A 19,681-nucleotide genomic window follows, 5' to 3' on the forward strand; every position below is an offset into this window, starting at 1 on the left:
AAGCACAGGGAAGAACTGGATGCCACGGCACATGATTATAATCCCAGTGCTTGGGAGTCTGAGACAGGAGGATGGAAAGTTTGAAGCGGGATATGTAGTGAGAACAATATAAAAATAGGAACAAACTAATAAGGCTGGGCATGGTGGTGCACCTCGGGGCAGAGGCAGGTGTGAGTTGGAGGCCAGCCTGGTCTACATAGTGACTTCCAGGCCAGCCAGGACTCCCATAGTGAGACCTTGCCTCAAAAATAAATAAATAAGCAAACAAACAAGCAAGTAAATAAATGAAGAAGCTGTCCCACATAGGACAGACTTGTTTGTGGGAGGTGGGAAAGGGACCCTTTTTCTTTCCTAACTGCATGTGCTTCATGAAAAAAGAGCTCAGCCAGGCCCTGGATAGCAAGCCAGGGAAAGCAAAAGGCAGGGATGTCAGGGGCTGCAAAGAATTCCCAACTCCCCAGAGTCTGGCACGAGTCTGGCCACATGGTAAATGCTCACTGAATGTTCGTGAGATAAATAGACTCAGCATACTTCAGTGCTATGATCGGGTCAAGCAGTCCATCAAAACCAGGGAAGAGGAAACAGGAGTCTACAAAGAGAGAATCCAGGACCACGGCAGACAAAGCTAGCGCTGGGAGTTTACAGCAGCTGGGGGTCAAGGCAGAGGGTGAGTCTGCTAGTATTGGCTAGCCTTGATTGAAATTTCTCTCTGCAGATATGCAGTCCCTTAGGACCTGTTTAATCATTTCAAAATGTAGCCAATTTAGGAAACTCACAATGTTGTATCACCACCCAAAAATGCTAGCATTCAACCGTGTGCCCCACCCCTTCCTATTCTTTCTCAATTGGCATTGCCTACTGTAGACATCATTTAATATCTATGTTCTTTTCTCCCCAGCTCCTTTACTTAGCTCAATATTTTATAGGCTCATACATATTATGATGTTAGTACTCTGCCTCTTGTGTGTGTGTGTGTGTGTGTGTGTGTGTGTGTGTGTGGTAAGATAATGTCCCATTATGAACGAATATTGTAACTTGCTTTACCATTCATCAGTTAATGAACAACCAACCACTACAATCAATGTCATAACCATTTATGTAAAAATCAGTCCCAAATCTTTGGGTCATGATGGTATGCACATTTAGTGGGCAGTTGCCAAACTGATTTCTGTATGAGAGTCCTGCCAATAACATCCAAGGGCCCCACCCAGGTCCCCTTGGGATTATGCCAAGAAAGCTACACCAGACTTAAGGCTGAGACCATTCACTTCCGGGGGGGAGGGACCCTGAGATGCCTGCCAAGGTCCAGAGAGACAGCTGTTCTTCAGGGCACTCACCGATGGCATCTACCCACGTGATCACCTCATCTTTGCACAGATGGTGGCAGGTCTGGTTGTCAGGTTTCCCTTGGTGAAGCAGAGAACATTCTACACAGTCTCTGAGAAAAATCAAGGTGGTCGTTAGTGGCTGCATATTGTCCCAAAGGCTCAGCTGCACTTGGGGACCTGATGCTCTGACATCTTGCTGGTGTTAAAAGGAAGCCCCAGGGTCTCGGGGAGGTATGTATGAGTTTAGAGGTGTTATCTGGTGTACTGGTCAACTTCCCAGCTGCAGACCTTCCCAATGCTGACAGCAGGAACCAAACCAGATCCATCTGCACCTTACTATGGTAAACTGGCTGAGGAGTCAGCTCCGTGAAAGAGGTTTCCAGGGCATGAAAGTGACTCCTGGCCCTTAGAGGAGCCTCCACATCTCTGAATCCAGTGCTTGAAGCCCTTGTGTTTCCCCAACCTCAGTATCCCTATCTGTCACTCTGGACAAAGCTCAGTAAGCACCAATGCCTGGGCGCAACGGTAACCCTAAGAGCTGACCTCTATCGTGGGGCTTCCTGGCAATTCTGGTTCCCGGTACCCAATATCTGGGTACCCCGGGCTCCAACCCTATGCCCATTCCCACACAGTCCATCCGCCTGTCAGTGTCCTTCAGGGTGCGCTGGTCACTTACATGGTAACTGTCTAAAGCTGGTACATTTTATAACAGTGACCTTCTCTAGAAAGCAGACGAGGAGCCAAAAAGAAACCTTCTCGGTCTCCTACCACCCACCTTGGGCTGACAGAATGTGAGGATGCCTGATTATATGTTGAGCAGTTATTATTACATTCTAAATCATCAAACTGGGGTCCTGACAGTCTACCTCCTAAGATTGCATCAGCTTGGGAACACAGCTGTGAGGCCAGGCCTTAGCCAAAGCTGCTACTAAAATCTGCAAGAAAGGAAAGGTCCCTGCCTCCTTAGGAAGAGCAAACTCCAGGGCAGGGTAAGCAGGGCCAAGCAGCACGGGGGACAGCTGACTCTGGGAAAGTGGCTTAGAGGTCTAAAGAAAAGACTTGAGAGTGGGGTGTGCAGGTGAGGTACCCTGACACTAAAGTAATGGGCATCTCCACAAAACCCCAGCCACAGGGGGACAGGTCACCCCGCTCATCCCACATGCTGATGGGGAACAAAGCAGCTAGGTGTCTAGAAAGTTCCCTGGTTCCAGAAGGCAGCCGCGTGCAACTATCTGACTGAGGTTCTATTTCCAGCACGGGAGCTGGGGACATTGACCTCAGGGCAGGAGGGAGCTCCATCACACAGTAGAGCCACTTTCCAGAGGTAAGGTCCAAGAGAAGCAGAGCAGGATCCCTCCTGGAGTCGTCTCCCAGACATACTCCAAACCACCTTCTGGACATCAAGGACGACTGGACAGAGGGTAGACCATGAAGAGAGGGGGTCATGACTTTCTCAAGAGGGCACTGATATGCGTTAGGAATCTATTCCAGAGCTGGAGGCAAATCCTCCCCTCCTGGGCTGATCTCATGCGGATACTCGGATACTTGACAGTACAGAGCATAGCTGTCCCCAGTCCTGTATGGTCCTTTCCCCCACCCCCACCTCCCCTCAGGGTAGGCAGGCTCGGCAAGTGGCCAGGAAGGGGTGGCTCCGTCTCAGCTCATTCAAGCTCGCTCACCCTTCCGCCAGCCTCTTGGATGGACGCAGGGCAAACAGGATGCTTGCTTTCGGTTGGCGGGAAGCCGCAGCTTCCCTGCTGTATCACCCTGCTGTTTCTCAGATGCTCTATACATGCATACAGTAGCCTAGACCTGAGCCCCCTGTGCGGGGGTGGGGGACTCAGAATGCACCGGAGCCTACATAGGAGAGCATGTCTGCCCCTTTACAACAACGAGCTGCTCAAAGACTCTTTTCTTCAAGGCGTGTTAATTAAAATCAGCTGGAGCCGAGTGTGACCTCACCGAAGTGAAGGGTGTGTGTTTGGTTAGTTCTAGAACACGAGAGAATGAAGGACTAAAGTATTCAAAAACCTCTCAGAAAGCAGCCAGTAGAAAAATTGGCCTAAAATGTCATGATCACGAAAACTTCGGAAAAAGGGAAAGAAGAGAGGGAAGGAGGGGAAAAAGGAGGGAGGGAAGGAAGAAAAAGAGAAAGGAAGGCAGGAAGGCAAAGAAAAAGAGAAGGAAAAGGAAAAAAGAAACAAGTTTGCATTAGACTATGGAAGAGACAGAAGGTCAATGTGGTCCAGGGACAGATGACAAGGGCCAGTCCCTATCTCTGGGCCTTCCTATCTCTTGTGTCCCCCCCCCCCCCCCCCCGTCTTTTAACTGCCCAAGACAACCCCACATTGCCTGCCGCTCCATGGGATGGTGGGGGCTTCAGCTCCTTTTACTGACTCCGTGTGCTGCCCTAGCTCGGCCCATCCCCCATGAGCCTCAAGTGCCCTGAACAGTGGGAGTGACACTGCTGGAAGCTATGTGGGCTGGAAGGTGGAGGGTTGGGGTGGGGGAGTCCCTTGGGCACAACATGCTGATGAGGACTGTGATTTCAGCCACACAGGCATGGTGCCTGGCCACTCCCTGCCTATCTTGTCTCTCAATCTGAAGGCAGGTTCAGTTGCCCATGCCCAGCCAGGGTTGTCTGTGGCTTGTGGCCAGGGAGGGTCAAGCCATTCAGAAAGCTCTGTGAGCATCAGCTCTCTTCACTGTCAGCCGGGCCAGACGTTTGAGGGGATAACCTGCCAAAAGATAATCACACACTTGTGCTCCTCCGCCAAGGAGTAACACCGCCTGCATGGCCACTTGTTTCTAATTGGTGTCCGGCCTCCCCCACTGCCTGCCTGGCTCCTCAGCTCCAATGATGACACAGCTGTGATCTAGCAAGTTCTGCCAGCCAACGGCATGCCCATGCTCCGGACAGCACTGTGGCTCGACTCTTGCTTGCAACTGACTCTTGTTGCACTCTGGAGGCCAGAGGATGGTCATCAGTCTGTGTGACCTGACCCAGGGCCGAGCCAGTGTCTGAAGTCTAGACAACCCTCTACATTCAGTCCCTGCTCCATTATCAGCATAAATAGAGCAGAAAAATCCAAAGCCCCCACGCTTGCTTTGGGCATCCCTATCTAGGTCGGCTCCTTTCCATCCCATTTGCTTTCTGATTAGTCTGTTTTGTGTACCAGTTCCCACAGGCCTGGTCTATGAAAGCCGCTCTGCAGTCTCTAAACTTGCTCAGACCGGATCGGTGATGCAGTTTGTGTGTGTGTGTGTGTGTGTGTGTGTGTGAGTGTGAGTGTACTATTTTAACTTTTCTTCTACCAATCCTCTCTTCCTCCCTCACAACCACCGATAATAGCATTTCATAGCTAGTGTTTTGGTGAGTGTTAGTACAAGTTTTGTTTGGCAGCCAGGCTGTATAGATGGGAGAGGCTGGACGGCAGGCACCAGAGGCTGCCTGACAAAGACAGACCTGGGAGTGAGCATGGAAGAGCAGACCCTTACCTCTTGGAGCTGCAGGCATCAGGGCAGGTTGGGCACTTCTCACATGTCTCCCCAAAGGCTCCAGGCTCTGTGCACTGGCACTGCCCACAGACACATCGGCCTCGGTCGCTGCAGATCTGCCCATCCTTGGCCCTGCATGTGCTGATGTCTGTTGAGCAGTTACAATTGTCCCCAATGTAACCTGCGTGGCACTTGCATTCTCCACAGTGACACTCGCCGTGGCCTAAAAGGACACACACGTGGATCAGTCAGGGTCTGCCAGTCTTTATATATGATGAACACATACCTCTCTGCACCATGCGACAGGGAGAGGAATCCCACAGAAATTGAGGCACTGACTTTTCCTCCAATGATGTCACAGAATAAGACATGTGACGTGGCAGGGTATAGACTGGTGCTTTTAAATGATCAAGTCATGACATAGAACCAGAAAGGCTTCCTGACTCGGTAGATGTAGGAAAATAGTCTCCCAATATGTCCACATCAGAAACTGAGTATCGGGAGGCCAAAGTACTAAAGATATTAAGGGGAGCAGTGTCTTCCGAACGGCTCCGTTGGGCCCTAGGCCTACCAATGAGGTCCTCACAACATGAGCAGGGACTTGGGGGTGACTACTGAAGGTGGCCAGGGGACAACAAAAGCAAGACACTCTGCATCTGGCTTGGAAGATGGCAAGGAAATGCTCCAGAAGCTGGGAGAGCTTAGCGCCCCCCCCCAGGGGTGTGAGTGAATATAACCATGATGGTACCCTGACTTCAGCCAGAGGAAACAAACCAAGACTTCCTGACCTCTGGACTTCTTGAATGCACGAAACATATGGTGGTTCATTACAGGCCCAAGCAAAACCACACCCAGCCACACTTCCTGAGTCCTAGTGACTTCCAGTGACCCTGAGGCCCTGCCTTTGGGGCTGGGGGTAGGTTGGGGGTGGTGAGGGAGGGAGGGCTGCGGAGCCTCAGGCTCACTGGCTCTTCCTTGTATTCCTGTCTGGCATTGTCAGCTCCATCTACTCTCACAGTAACCCACAAGGCAGGGGCACTCATTTCACGAGACATGATATTGGGTGGCGGTGCTGCACCCCTTAATCCCAGCACTTAGAAGGCAGAGGTGAGTGGATCTCTGAGTCTGAGACCAGTTTGGTCTACAGAATGTGTTCCAGAACAGCCAGGAGTACACAGAAAAGCCCTGTCTTAATTACTCCCCTCCCACCAAAGGCAGAATAATGAAACTGACAAACAGAAGAGACAGTTCACAGAAGGTCACCCGGCTAGCTGCGGCTGAGCCCAAAGAGTCAGCTAGGCATATCTGGTCTAAACTCCTGCCCTGCTGTCTCCCACAATAGGCGTGGCCATCACGACAACCTACTGGGGACAACCTCGTCCTCCTTACTGGATGGGTCCTGTCCCATATAGTAGAAGTTATATTGCAAACTGTCATGTGCTTGCAAAAAGCAGGACAGAGCATGTATACTTCAAATGTCCTCTGAACCGTCGTGAGCAGGCTAGCTTCCTGGCCCTGTGACCACACAGCCAAGGCTATGACAGGCATTGTGCCCTTGCGAACTGGAAGGTCAATGGTCTCCAATAGAGCTTTACTGTTTTACCCCCGTGTATGAAAATACCCACAGCAGGACAGAGCAGAAGCACATCCACAAAAAGTCTCAGCAGGGCTTCCCCAGTTTGTCTCAGGGAGATGTTGTAAGCCACAGATTTGACGCTGTTTGCTTGTTCTCTCGATTGGGCTCTCCTAGTCACCTCTGCTGGATAGCAGAGTGCCTACTTTGATGATGTTTTTTGCTGTCTGTCTGTGACTTGTTGCTTGTTCTTTTGCTTGCTAGATCCTTAGGGAATGCAGTCATTGGAAACAGGATGTGTGGCTATTATAGATTGTTGTTAGGACTAGGGGGGCATTGCCTCAAGCTTCTGCAGGCATCATGGGCGGTGCCAGCATCACCACATAGAGCTGGGTGTGGCTACTCGCTAGGCATAATGTGTGTGTCCTGAAAAGCAAGGACACTGGGGTTCTGAGTTTCCCCGTGCTATAAATGGCTCGCTCTTCCTAAGGCTCATTTTCATCTGTGCTCTGGTATAGTTACATGCACAGGTGGATGGGAGATCCATGCTCAGACAAGGGTGTCGAAACCTTTGGAGTGGGACTTGACAGGCGATTGTAAGCCTCCTGTCATGCCTGATGGGAACTGGAGTCTGCCCCCCCCTCTCTGTGTGTGTGTGTGTGTGTGTGTGTGTGTCTAAATGGCTTTTTAAAGGACTGTTTTAGCAGCGTATCTTCCTCCTTGGTGCCTGTTGCTAAGGCTGACATCATTAAGAAAACCAGGAGATTGGATGCACTCAGAATATCCACTCCTGAGGGAGTTCAAGGCTGGAGAGCAGAGCTTTGGGTGTCATCACAATGGGGCTCAGCAGTGAATTCACTTCTGCTTTGGAGTCAGCCATTCTGACACTGGATCCCAGCATGCTCCTGACCACTAATGAATCTACTCCACAATACAGGTTAGGACCTAACTTTAGAGAGGCTTTAGCCACTCAACTTCCTGGCCCTCTTCTTCTGGCTTATCTGCTCTACAGTGCCCACAACCTACCAGAAACAGGAGGGGGGACCATCTGGAGTGTCCCTGTGTCCCAACCCTCCTTCATAGGATAGTGTCTATGGGGCTCCAAGCCACAGGGCATTTCACAGGCTGTGCTGAGGCATATGGCCAGGCCTCTGGGAAGAGAAGAATGCCAGGCAGGCCAAGAGGAGGCTGAGGAATGCGGCCCACACCACACAGTAGCTGGCATGTGATGTGGCTGCCACAGGAACACGCCGTACAAGGTCACAGGCACACAGGATTCAGGATGACTACAGTCTCCCCACCAGCATGTGACCAGTACTACTTTGGTACCTAAACAATGTCAACACAGGAGTCTTCAAAGATGAAATGGATCTAACAAACACAAAGCCCTTCACTTTTGCCCCAGGAACTGTGTCTGTCAAAAGCCTACTTAAATTGATGTAGTTAATGGCTAGAGGCAACCATCACCCAACATTTCTTTATGGAAAATCTGCAGAAAGAGTGAAGACTGTGCTGTGAGTATCCAGACTCCCATACTCTGCCTGCTGGAGACATATCTATCCATTCATCATGTCTATCTTTTAAAATGAACCTCAGATTCTGCTTTGGGGGGGGGGCATTTCTGTTTGCATTTTCTGTTTAGAGACATGGTTACTAAGTTGACCAACCTGCCGTGAATTCAGACTATAGTCCAGGCAGGTCTTTGAATCCTGATCCTCATACCTCAATTACCTGAGTAGTTTAGCCAAATATACTTTCTGACACTCTCCAATAGCTCAAGTATCATAAGCCTCCAATAAGCAAGGGCATACGAACCGCAGAAGGCATGGCTGGTATTTCCCAGCACAAGGAACTGTAAGCTGAGACCTAACTTCCTTTCTGCCTCTGGTTTTAGCAGCACTGTAAAGCGATCCACATGTAATTTCAAACAGTATCCCAAAGCACTGATATTTTGGAGATGTGTATTACTCCATGTGTGGGTTTGGGGGTGCAGTGTGCGTGGAAGGGAACTTTGATTTTCTGGTAACCAAACATCTATATGCAAAGGTCTTGCCATAGAATGGGCATGCCCAGCGACGGTGCCTGAAGCTCTGTACTCCCAACCATGATGGCTGAGCAGCAAAGAAGCCCCACTTGCTTCTAAAGGAATCACAGGCAGACTGGCAGGGGATAAGATGACTGAGGCCAAGGCTGTGCCTCTGTGAGATGCCCTGCAGGGAGGAGCTGAAGAAGCCAAGATGCTGAGAGTGGATCGTGGAAAGCAGAAGGAGGATAGGCTGTACCAAGTTCAAATCCTCCTTGTGTACTGTGACCTTGAAGAAGCCCCTGAACTCCCAGAACATGTTTCCTTTCCTGTTCGCACAAATAACACTTATGTGGCAATGCCCAAGAAAATACCTGCCCTTACACGCAAGGAAAGCCTGACATCGTCTATGGTCCATGGCATGCCCTGGAAAAGAAAGACAGAACCGCCTGCCCTAAACCGTGGGGACTGGATACAAGGGAGAGCTTTGAGGCAGACGCTGAAGGTGGCTTCAGGAAACAAGGTGACTGTATTAGTGACAAGAACAGTGGAGCACCTGACAGCCAGGGAGCATCACCTTGAAGGAAGGAAGGAAGGAATAAGGAGTGGAAAACCATGGACGGCAGGTGTTCCCAAGCAGAGAGGCCGCACTGCCCAGCCTCCCTAGCCCCACCCCTCAATCACAGAGACATCAGCCTCAGGACAAGCGAGGGTGAGGTTGGCCATGAAGAGAAGTGGGACCCAGGCATGGGACACCTAAAACATCTACATACCGAGGCAGCGATCAGCAGGATTTGGGGACCAGATGCTAGCCCGCACCCTGGTCTACTAGCACAGAAGCCTTATGTTTTGCCTCTATTTCTAAGTAAGGCTAGAAACGGCTCCTTACTAGGTAGTCCTGTGAGGGTAGGCTTCAACATGCTTGGCATTCAGTAAGCCTTCCTTTCCCCTATTGTTGCTGTAATGCTGGTGGGAGGCTTCCTGCCAATTCCCACGGTGATCCAAGCCCAAGCTGAGGTGCAAAGTACCTACCCACACTGCCTTTGAGCACCTGAACCTGGTGGAGCTGCTGAGCCAAGGCCAGGAGTCTAGGTGGAGTGGCTGACAACACAAAGGCCCATTGAGCCCTGCCCGAGGACTTCCCTCAGCACCAGCATATTCAAACCTGAATATGCACATACATTTGGAATCAGCAAAGCCAGGAGGCAGGCCTGGCTGCCAGCCTCAAGTCCTCAGTTCCAGGCCCAGTAAGGCAGCTCCCACTCTTTACCACAGGCTGGGCTCTTCCAAGTCTGGAAGGCTTAGAGGAAGAAAGGACCAGCTCAGTGGAGAAACCTGAGAATGGTTCTCATCCCCCGAGGCTCAACAGCAAAGAATCTGAAGCAGGCAGGAGTCACAACCTTGGTGGTACAAATCACCTCTCCTGAAACCAGCTCCTCTTTAGTTCTAGAATCCACCGGCTCCCTCCCCAAAGGAAGGCCATTCTGGCCCTGGGAAGGAGGAGGGGAAGATGGCTCTCAGGCTTTCTTTCTCTTCAAGGTCTTCCCTCCCTCCCCCTACCCAAACATCTCAACCTCCTGTGTAAACACACCCACTACCTCCTGCGCCCACGGCTGTGCCTTCTCTCTCTCTACAGTTCTGAGGCTGAGGTCGCCTTCCCACTCAGATGCCCTCTTTGCCACAGCTGGACCTCAGCCTTCAATGCCCCACCTAGCCTCAGAACAGGCCGCATAAACAGGAAGTAAGCAAGCTGGGGGACCTGGCCCAGCCTGAGTAACTTCCTGGGTACCTCAAGTCCACCCTTACTTCTGTTCCAGACATCTGAGTGAGACTTTGGGCAGAGGTGGAGCTCTCCAGCAACTATCATGAGAACAGGGTACCAAAATGGCAGCTCTGTGTAGTGTAGTGTGTTTGTTTGTCTATCCGCCTATCCGTCTGTCTGTCTATTTCCTGCAATGCCCTGAGCCAGGGCCCATAGTTTCTCCCTCTGAGCCTGTGGGAAAGGAGACTTGGGAGGCCTCTGCACTCAGGCATCCTGGACATTGATGCCAGGCTGCGCAGTCTTCTCAGGTGAACTGACCCTGTGCCCAAACACACAGCCAGGACTCTCTCTGGGACTTTGAACAGGAAGGGGAAATCTCTCCGGAGACACACTATTCCTCCTGGTTCTGTTGACAAACAGACTAGGGTTATGTAATTGACCGTCACTGTCCTTGCGAGTCTCTGACTGGCCAGGTGTTTCCTAGTTTCATCTACTTGGTACACAGACCTTAGTTACAGAAAAAGAGAGAGAGAGAGAGAGAGAGAGAGAGAGAGAGAGAGAGAGAGAGACAGACAGACAGACAGAGAGACACAGAGAGAGAGACAGAAAGAGACAGAGAGAGACAGAGAGAGAAAGAGACAGAGACAGAGAGAGAGGATGTTCCTAGCTCCGGCACACAGCTCTCAACTGCAACTAGATAAACTGCTGGCAACATTGTTTCTGGTTCCTCAGCTCAGGGCAGCCTCCCCTATGGGGAAGCACAGCAAAGCTCGCTGGTTTAAGTCAGCCCCACCGAGAGAGCCTGGCTGAGACCCAACCTTTCCAATCCCCTCTCTGAAGCCCCGAGGCTGAACCTGAGTGCTTAGCCCATCCTTAGCAATCTGTACCTACGTCCAGGCCCTGACCAGAACAATACCTTCCACAGGGAGAGCACCTGTCTACACTGCGTGGTGAAGGAGAAAGCTTTGTGAACACGCAACAGAAGAATGGACACCTTGGCCTGACGTCTAATCCCACTCAGATCAGGTCACGGGAACCTCCTCAGAACGAGTGACAGGAGGACCCTGGTAATCCGCCAGAGCTACACCTGGACCTGGACTGCCTCCCAGAGGCGCTTGTGTTTACGGCTTGTTCTCCAGGCTGGCACAACGGGGACAGTGTGGGGCCTAGTGGAAGGCAGTTAGGTCAACCAGGGGCATGCCCTTAAAGGGAATGTTGGGCTTTTGGCTTGTCCTCTCTGCTCCTACCCCCCAATGAGGTATGAGGCCCCTCATGGTGCCTCAACACAGGACACAGGAATGAAACTCAATTTCCCAAAACTGTGGCCAAAACCCCACTTTTCTCCTCTTCTATTGATTTTCTCAGGTACTTTGTCACTGTGATTGAGAAGTCACACTACTACATACTGCTCTATGCAATGTACACACATTACCTTACTCCACCCAAGGGCGCTATGTAAGTGAGTACAGTTACTACCTTAATTTATTCAACAGGTGTGGGACATGAAAAACAGAGGGGCCAGTAAGCTCACCATAACTACAGAACTCTTGGCTACAGAAGTCTATACTTTTTCTTTGTTTATTTAAGATGGTGTTTTATTGTGTATCCATTGCTGGCCTGGAACTTACATCCACCTATCTCTGCCTCGCAAGCACTGGGATTAAGGACATGTACCACCACACCCAGCATAGGGGTCTGTATTTCTAATTTATGGAGTACTTCCTCTCTGGGGAAGGCAATCTCGACAGATAATAAGCCTAAGGGAATTTAAGGTATGGTATCATGAAGGTGGTGTAGACCCAGGTACAAGCCTGGCTCATTCCACCAGAGGCACTAAGCCAGTACTGGTCTCCCTTATCTTCTCTGTTGAACAGGGCTGGCTGGCTGAGCTGTTGGCTTCTCTATTACCACCGCTGCTGCTGATGTGTGACTGGGGCCCTGGGCCAGGAGACAGGGAGGCTGGGGAAGGCCTCCCGGTTAATTAAGCCTCAGATTTAGAGAGAGTGGAGGAGGGAGAGCATCCAACCCAGCAGGCAGCCTAGAGGGAAGGTAGGAATGTAAAGTGACAGAACAGATAATCTGGGGCTCCTTGGGGTTGATGGTGGGAGGACAAGTGGGTGGAGTGGGTGCTTAGGACCTGGCACGAGCTTGACATGATCCTTCAGAGCCACGGTACCTGAGGATGAGCTCCTATTACCTGTAGAGTACCATGGCCTCTCCCCCGACAGGTCCCATCCTGTGTCTGCTCCAGCTTCCAAGGCACTGTCTCTGTCATCTCTACTGTAATATGAACCAGGCAATGCTACACACACTTCTGCTACGGAGCTTTCAGTGGCTCCCCCTTCTCCTCCTCCCTATCCTCCTCCTCAGAATATAACACCTACATCATTCTCACTTCCTGCACAACCTGCAAGGAAGTCTACCGCAGGACTCCCTCTGCTCCTGCTGGAGTCCCCTCAGCGCCTCTCTTCCAATGATTTATTTTTTTATGTACTTGCTGTTCTGCCTGTTCTTCTCTCTCTCTCTCTCTCTCTCTCTCTCTCTCTCTCTCTCTCTCTCTGTGTGTGTGTGTGTGTGTGTGTGTGTGTGTATACATGCACAAGAGGGTGTCAGATCCCCTGGAACTAAAATTACAGACAGTTGTGAGCTGTCACGTGAGTGCTGGGAACTGAACCTGGATCCTTTGCTCTTAACCACTGAGCCAACTCTCCAGCCCCGATCCATTTCTTTACACATCTGAGTGTCCGGTCGGCCTCTAAGAGTCTGGACATGAGCGGTTCGTTTTGGAACCATCACAGGCTACAGTGTGGCCACACACAGACTGGGATAGTAGAAGCAGGAGTGGAGAAATGCTAAGACTTTGAAGGGGTGAAAAAGGTCAGCGGCAGATGGATGGAGAGGTTGGGAAGGAGGCGGGATACAACCCTAGCTATAGAGTTGTTAACAGGGTACCCCAGAGAGAATGGGGTGAGGAACTCCCACCCTGGTAGCTGGCTAGAGATGGAAGAGGTCAAGGGCTTTGCCAGGACACTGGTGTAGGAGACATGAGAATCCACATGGGACCGAGTTCAGGTCTGAGGCAGAGGCAACCGATGACCCTGCAGACAATCGTCCTGAGAGACGTGGCTGTGGACAGAGGGAAGACAGGAACACAGAACTTGAAAGGAGAACTTCCGGTTTTCCTTCCTGACTTCCTATCCATTCTCTCTTCCTCCCCTCAGACCGGAACATGTTTGAAAGCTGACCAGCACACACCCCTGTTCTCAGCACTTATCTGAGAGAGGCAGGAGAATCAAGCCAGCTTTGGGGCCAGCCTGCTCTATATAGCACATCCCAGACCAGCACGTGGCATGCAGCACAGCACTGCCTCACAAAACCGGAACTGCTGACAGAAGACCTTAACAGGGAGAGTGTAATATTTCTCTTTTTGTGGACCTTATCCCACGAGCCCACAGATCTATACAAAATCAAACTTGTGTTTGTGTGTGCCCAGTGACATGGTTTCTGAGGACACTTCAGAGGACACTCAGGACGTGCTGCTGATGGCTGGGAGAAGACAGCCAACAACACCAGACATCACTGACCTCTGGGCTTCAATGTGATCCTCGACAGTTCAAATTATCAACAAGCACCCATGAAACCCAGGGGCCTTAGGGTACCGCAGAGAAGAAAACCAAGGATTCGCCTTCCTTTCCCACAGCCATAGTCAAACAGAACTCACAGGCTTTGCACCCTGCTCTGTTCCTATACAATGTTCCAATCTCTCAGCACACACATCATCCGGCAGTCACACACAGCGCTGCGTTCTTGGCTTCTTGGCCAGCTACTCCTGTCTTTGGCATGCTGTTGACAAAACAGCCAACAGCCAACTGATGGTGTTCCCAAGTGGCTCTCACCCTCTGCCTTTCAGGTGTCTGGACCACAAGCTTGTGTCTGAGGAGCAAACTGTGATCACTGTGACAAGACCAGGTTGGTACTGCTTTAAGCCATGCTTCTGTAATGGAGGCTGAGACTCCATTGTAAACGGTCACCGAGTCTTCCCAAAGAATACCATCGCCTTCCTAGCCTCGGCCCCTTATGTCCGTGATGATAATATTCCAGCCGTGAGGGAGGCAGGGAAAGTCTGCTGTGACGGATGGGGTCTAACTCATGAGAGACTTGTTTAGATAAAGACTGGTTGGGCCTGACTTAGAAATGCGGGCCTCGATGTGGCTGATGACAGTAAGGGTCGAACCAGGAATGCAGAGGCTTAGGCAAAGGTACAAACTAGTCAAAGTGAGACAACCGTGGAAGAATGACCACAGTGCAAGGGGCAGTACAAGGCTCTTCTGGTTTGGCTCTACAGTCAAGAGCAGGTGAGACAGGGTGGTACCCACCTCCCAGCTAGTCCAGAGGTCAAACAGGAGGAACTGCTTAAGCCCAGCAGGTTAACATCAGCCTGGATCATATAGCAAAACCTCTTTTTTTCCCCCTTAAGGAACTTTAGTCAAGATTCTGGGCCTCAGTTTCCCCAAAGTAGATAATACATATTGGACCTACTATGTGTGGCTGGTACTATTAGGAAAGGCATGTGATGTAAAACAAACAAACCCCCCTCCTGCTTAGTGACCTCTAGTGCTGAATGGAAAACACAAGCATTCACCTATTTCTATGGAAATAATCTCCAAGTCATAAGAGAGCTTAAGAAAACATTTATAGGGCTGGAGAGATGGTTCAGTGGTTAAGAGCACTGACTGCTCTTCCAAAGGTCCTGAGTTCAATTCCCAGCAACCACATGGTGGCTCACGACCATCTGGAATGAGATCTGATGCCCTCTTCTGGTGTGTCTGAAGACAGCTACAGTGTACTCTTATGAATAAATAAATCTTTTTTTAAAAAAAGAAAGCATTTACATATGTATGTGCACAGGTATGGTACCCATGGAGGCCAGAAGGTGACATAGCGGGCTCCTAGAATTAGAGTTACAATCATTAGTTAGTTGCCAGATGGGTGCTGGAAACCAAACCCAAACCCTCTGCAAGAGTAGCCAGTGTTCTTAATCCCAAAGCTATCTCTTCAACACTGTAAAAATACTTTAAAATAGTCTCCTTGCATTATTATGCTTGCCTGCTGACTAAGGTCAGCTCCGTGGAAACAAATAGCCCCTGCCTAGGGCTTCTTTAGCATGGGACATAGTTGAGTTCCCTTAGACTTTGTGGGGTGGGATTGTGGATGAGCTTAGAGACCAATGGTGTCCCAGGAAGAGAAAGGAAAAAACATCCTAAACAGTTCCAAACTCCAGGGAATATTTGACTCTGGGTGGAGCTCCAAGGGCAGTATTCCCAGGAAGGGACACTCACCTCCAAGGACACAAAGCACCATCATATCCTGCCCTGCCCCTGCCAATAATCAAGTGCACTAGAGTACCCAAAACTAGGACCAAAACAAAAACATTGGCTCAATTCCTGAGACAGAGAAGGAAACACATTAGGAATAACTGTTTCAACCACCAGAGGTCTCTCAGACTTCTAAATTGGAGAGTGGAAAATTTTCTAATACCATTATCCTAGGATGCTTAAAGGCTGATAGTTATCTATCCGCATATGACAGAGACCTAAACTCTGGCATCCTCACAGTCTCCCTAACTTTGCATCTTTTGCTTATTAAATGCTATTGTGTACCTCTTTAGCCAAACGTCATCAGTTTATGGATCAGGCCTTTAGTTCAAAAGCAGAAGCCTAGGCACACAGTCTTCTACTTGTGTTCATCCGTTTCTAAACAGAGAGAAGCCAAGGGAGACCCAGTGCTGAGAGTACCCAGGCTCAGAAGCACCCACAACCTGCTAAGAACTTTCTGGAAATAGGACCAGCACAGCGAGAACTTTATTCCCAGGAGCTGAACCCAGAGCTCAGAGCAAAGCAGGTTCTTATACGGTCTGCTCCATTGCTCCTCATCTTCAGAGCTCGCAGAAACATCCAGAACATGCAGGGAGAAGCTTTCGATACTTTATATGCCCATTCTTCAACCCCAGTGGAAAATTCCAGAGGAAACAAAAACTTTTAGAAATTCACTCACAGACTCCCTGCATCTAGAATAACACTTGGTGTGGGGGTAACCAATGCATAATGTGTAACAGATTCTTACTGAATCTGTTAGCAACATGTCTAAGACGGAATGAGGAAGACATCACTAATGTCTTTAGTGGCCCAAGGTTATTTACCAGCCCAGCTCTGACATTCCTATCACCCTATTAATTTCTTATTTATAGTACGCTGGCTCTGTGTCTCTATGATGGGTGACAATGCCCCCTTCCCTGAGCTCATAGTAAAGCTGGTGGAGGTAGTATGTTAATAGCTAATTACAAGAAAGAACAAAGCTTCGATGAAGAGCCACATACATCTAGGCGGGTTGAGGTGGGGGAAAGGGAATCACTGCATACTTCCCATCTGGGACCAAGAACCAATTCGCCATCCACTTTCCATGCAAGGCAGATGAGAATGAATGAAGACTTAGGGGTTGAAGTCACAGTGACTTCATCTTGTAGGCGCCAAAGCTGCACGAGGGCTTCATGCAGGTGTGTGCATCCGATTACCCTACAGAAATGACAGGGACCACCAGTTGGCACGGATGCAGGGGCCTCTCAGGATGCTCTTCCCAGAAGGCTCCTTCCAGGTGAGTACTGCATAAACCTCATGACCACTGGGTGGCTGAGACTGGCGCCTGGCTTCTGAGCCGTGGCTGGTAAGAACTTGGAGGAGGAGAACGGACCTGATAAGCTCTGGGCTCTAGCCTGAGGTCAGAGAAGACAGTAGGAGAAAGAGGAATGGCTGGTTGCAGGCATGCCGTGTAAGTCTATGTCCGATTGAACTATACACCAACTCTCTCCTTGGCCTTTAAAGCCATTACCGTTTAAAGCTCAGCTTACTTCTTAGTCTCCTTTCTCCCGAGTCTACCTGCCAGGTCGCAAAACTTGACTCTGCTACTTTTCAGAGGAAAAATAGTTCCTACAAACTGCCCCTTTACCTGTGGCTTAACCAGGCACCCTCATGCCCACATTTTTTGGAACGCAGACTATCTGCCCAGAGAGGCTATTTTTGGAAGCCCTAATCTCTGTAAATCGAGGACTACTTTTCAGACATACCTGGATAGTGTTGTCATGAATTGTGTTCCATTTGGCAAGAAGTTAGGAACAAGAACCAGGCCTTTAATCACAGGAGTCTTTTTAGCTACAGAGGCCTGTCAGAACTGTTTTAAGTTTACCAAGAACTGTCAGCAACTCCGGATCTCTTCCTGGAGCTTAGGAAAGACGCCCCAAGATTTAGACTCCCATTTTCATCTCTGGGAAGGAACTTGGTGTTGTTTGGTTCTCTTAATAGCCACCACATAATAAAGTAGGATACGTATTACAAAACCCTATTGCAATGTACTTGGTGGAGGTGGGGGGGGGGGGGGCTCGCAGTTACAAGACCAAAAAGGTTCTGCTCAAAATTTTATAATCAATTAGATTTTAAATTTCTCATTCTAAGAGACCCAAGGGGCAGGCTCGCCATAAGATTATTATAAGATCTCAACAGGAGAGTGACCCAGAGCCCAGAAGATGACTATTAGGGAAACAGATCACCAAGCACACAAAGTCTGAACAAATCTCTTTACCACATTAAAAATAAATGAGTGGACCCCCCACCCCTTCTCACACTTAAAGAAAGGTTGAAAGGTCAACCCTTTCCAAGAATCAGAAGAATAGAAGCAATCCCAAGGGCCCCACAAAACTCCCGTTACATGAGAAAATTGTTTGGGGACAAAACTATTCTGTAAATTGCCTCTCCTAGAGACCAGAAGAGAGTCACAATGAGAGTCCTGAATGCAGAGGCTGTCCCATGGTGATGTGTCACGAGAACAGTAACAACTGCTCAATTGCTTCCAGACGTGGTCTTGGTCGCTTTGCTGCTCATTTTGATGATGGAAAACCTCTCCCAATCCCGAATCCTCCTGACATTTCTCTATGTACTCCTGTCTTTCTCAACAGGGGTCCAGGACTGCAAGCCCAGCAGAGGAAGGAAGCACTAAATAAATGTAAGGAGCTTATCTGGTGTCCCCACTAATGCTGGCCTTAAGTCTGTCTCAGCAACTTCTTCCAGTACGTTGCCCACCCCCACGCCCAACCACCAACCACAAGTACCTCAGGACAGACCTCAACCACATGACCCACTTCCAGGGTGGACTGCAGGGGCCAGGGGTAAGGAGAAGTGCTAGAGACTGCTGAGGTTGACGGTTTGAGAGCCTGAGTCAGCACCTTCAGGAGTCAAGTGCTTAGGAAATCGGCTTCTCTCCCATGAAAACCCCAGATGGAGGAACTAAACCAGTTACCTAAACAGTGTGTGCAGCTCCAGAGCCAAGCTCAGGCTGGTCATGGGGACCCCAGAACTGGAGGGTGGAGTGACTCACCACTGCTCCGCTGTGTCCACGATGATCTGAGATGAGAAAGTCTGAGATGCCCTTCCCTGCAGGAGCGTGCGCCATTAAACCCCGTCTGGAGCTGTGTTTGCTTCAAGCTCATCTTAATTGAACCAATTCCACAACAACCTAAGTGCAGAAACCTCTTTTCTCCAGGAAGTCCTGAAGTGTTTTCACACTTCAGCTAGTGTGGCTTTTAAAGGGAAGATCTGGTGCGACGTACGACGGAAGGGTCAAAATGTTCTAATCGGCAGTTTACTAAAATAACTCAAGCTCCACTGTGGAGGAGGAGGAGGGTGAACTACAGGACACAAAGTCATATGCAGTCACCCCTGCTCACTTGGGGAACAGTTTGGAAGGAAAGAAACTGACCTCTTAGGATGAGGAAAACATAGATGACTCTAAACATTGCTCTCTACTATTCGGAACATTCTAGATTTGAGAATAATCCTTCTGCCCTCTGGGAAAGCAGTTCTCTTGACAACACAGAGAGTAGATAGAGGAGGGTACATGGGAAGTAAGAAAAGGACCCCTTGACTGGTTCACCAGATGGTCCCCATCAATCCCGCTCACCACAGACAGACAGCACAGCCTGACCACACTTCCCATCCACTTCCTGTTTTCCAAGTTTTCCTTAAGGGCTGAGTGTAACTTGTATGTGTTATGGGCGAAAACTCCCAATCTTAGGAAGTTAGTGCACCGTTCAGCCACATGGGAGTTTCAGATCTGGGTACTCCCCTCTGGGGTCTGAATCCACGGCCCATGAGAGTCTCGAGGTCACAGGGTTAGATGGGCAAATGGAAAAGAGCACCAGGGGGCTTTCAGACACATGCTTTGGCAGAACTCTGCAATGGGAGATTAACTCAGAACTGTGGGTTCTGGTGGTTAAATAAAAAAGTGTTTTGTCTCAGCCTCAGAATCCCCAACGTGTTAGGTTTTTCCCTCAGATGTTCACTGGCACACCCAGCATCAACTGCCCTGTGCCCGTTAGGCTCTGTGCCCACTGAAGTTCCTGGTTTATGCCTCCTTCCAGTCTCAAAGTAGTGCAGAAGCAAGCAACGTTG

At 49.8% G+C, this 19,681-nt stretch overlaps 1 protein-coding gene across 1 annotated transcript in view; it reads right to left on the minus strand.

Annotated features, from left to right (window-relative positions):
* The window catches only part of ITGB5 (integrin subunit beta 5), a 43,335-nt gene that overhangs the window by 3,542 nt on the left and 20,112 nt on the right, over positions 1-19,681 (minus strand). The window contains exons 6-7 of the mRNA XM_080919397.1: positions 4,827-5,049; positions 1,338-1,438 (exon numbers count right to left, since the gene is read on the minus strand). Coding sequence (XP_080775523.1) covers positions 1,338-1,438; positions 4,827-5,049 — 324 coding nt within the window. The remainder of the gene's footprint in view (positions 1-1,337; positions 1,439-4,826; positions 5,050-19,681) is intronic.

Source organism: Micromys minutus (assembly GCF_963924665.1).
Source record: "Micromys minutus genome assembly, chromosome: 7".
In the NCBI taxonomy this organism is placed as follows: Eukaryota; Metazoa; Chordata; class Mammalia; order Rodentia; family Muridae; genus Micromys; species Micromys minutus.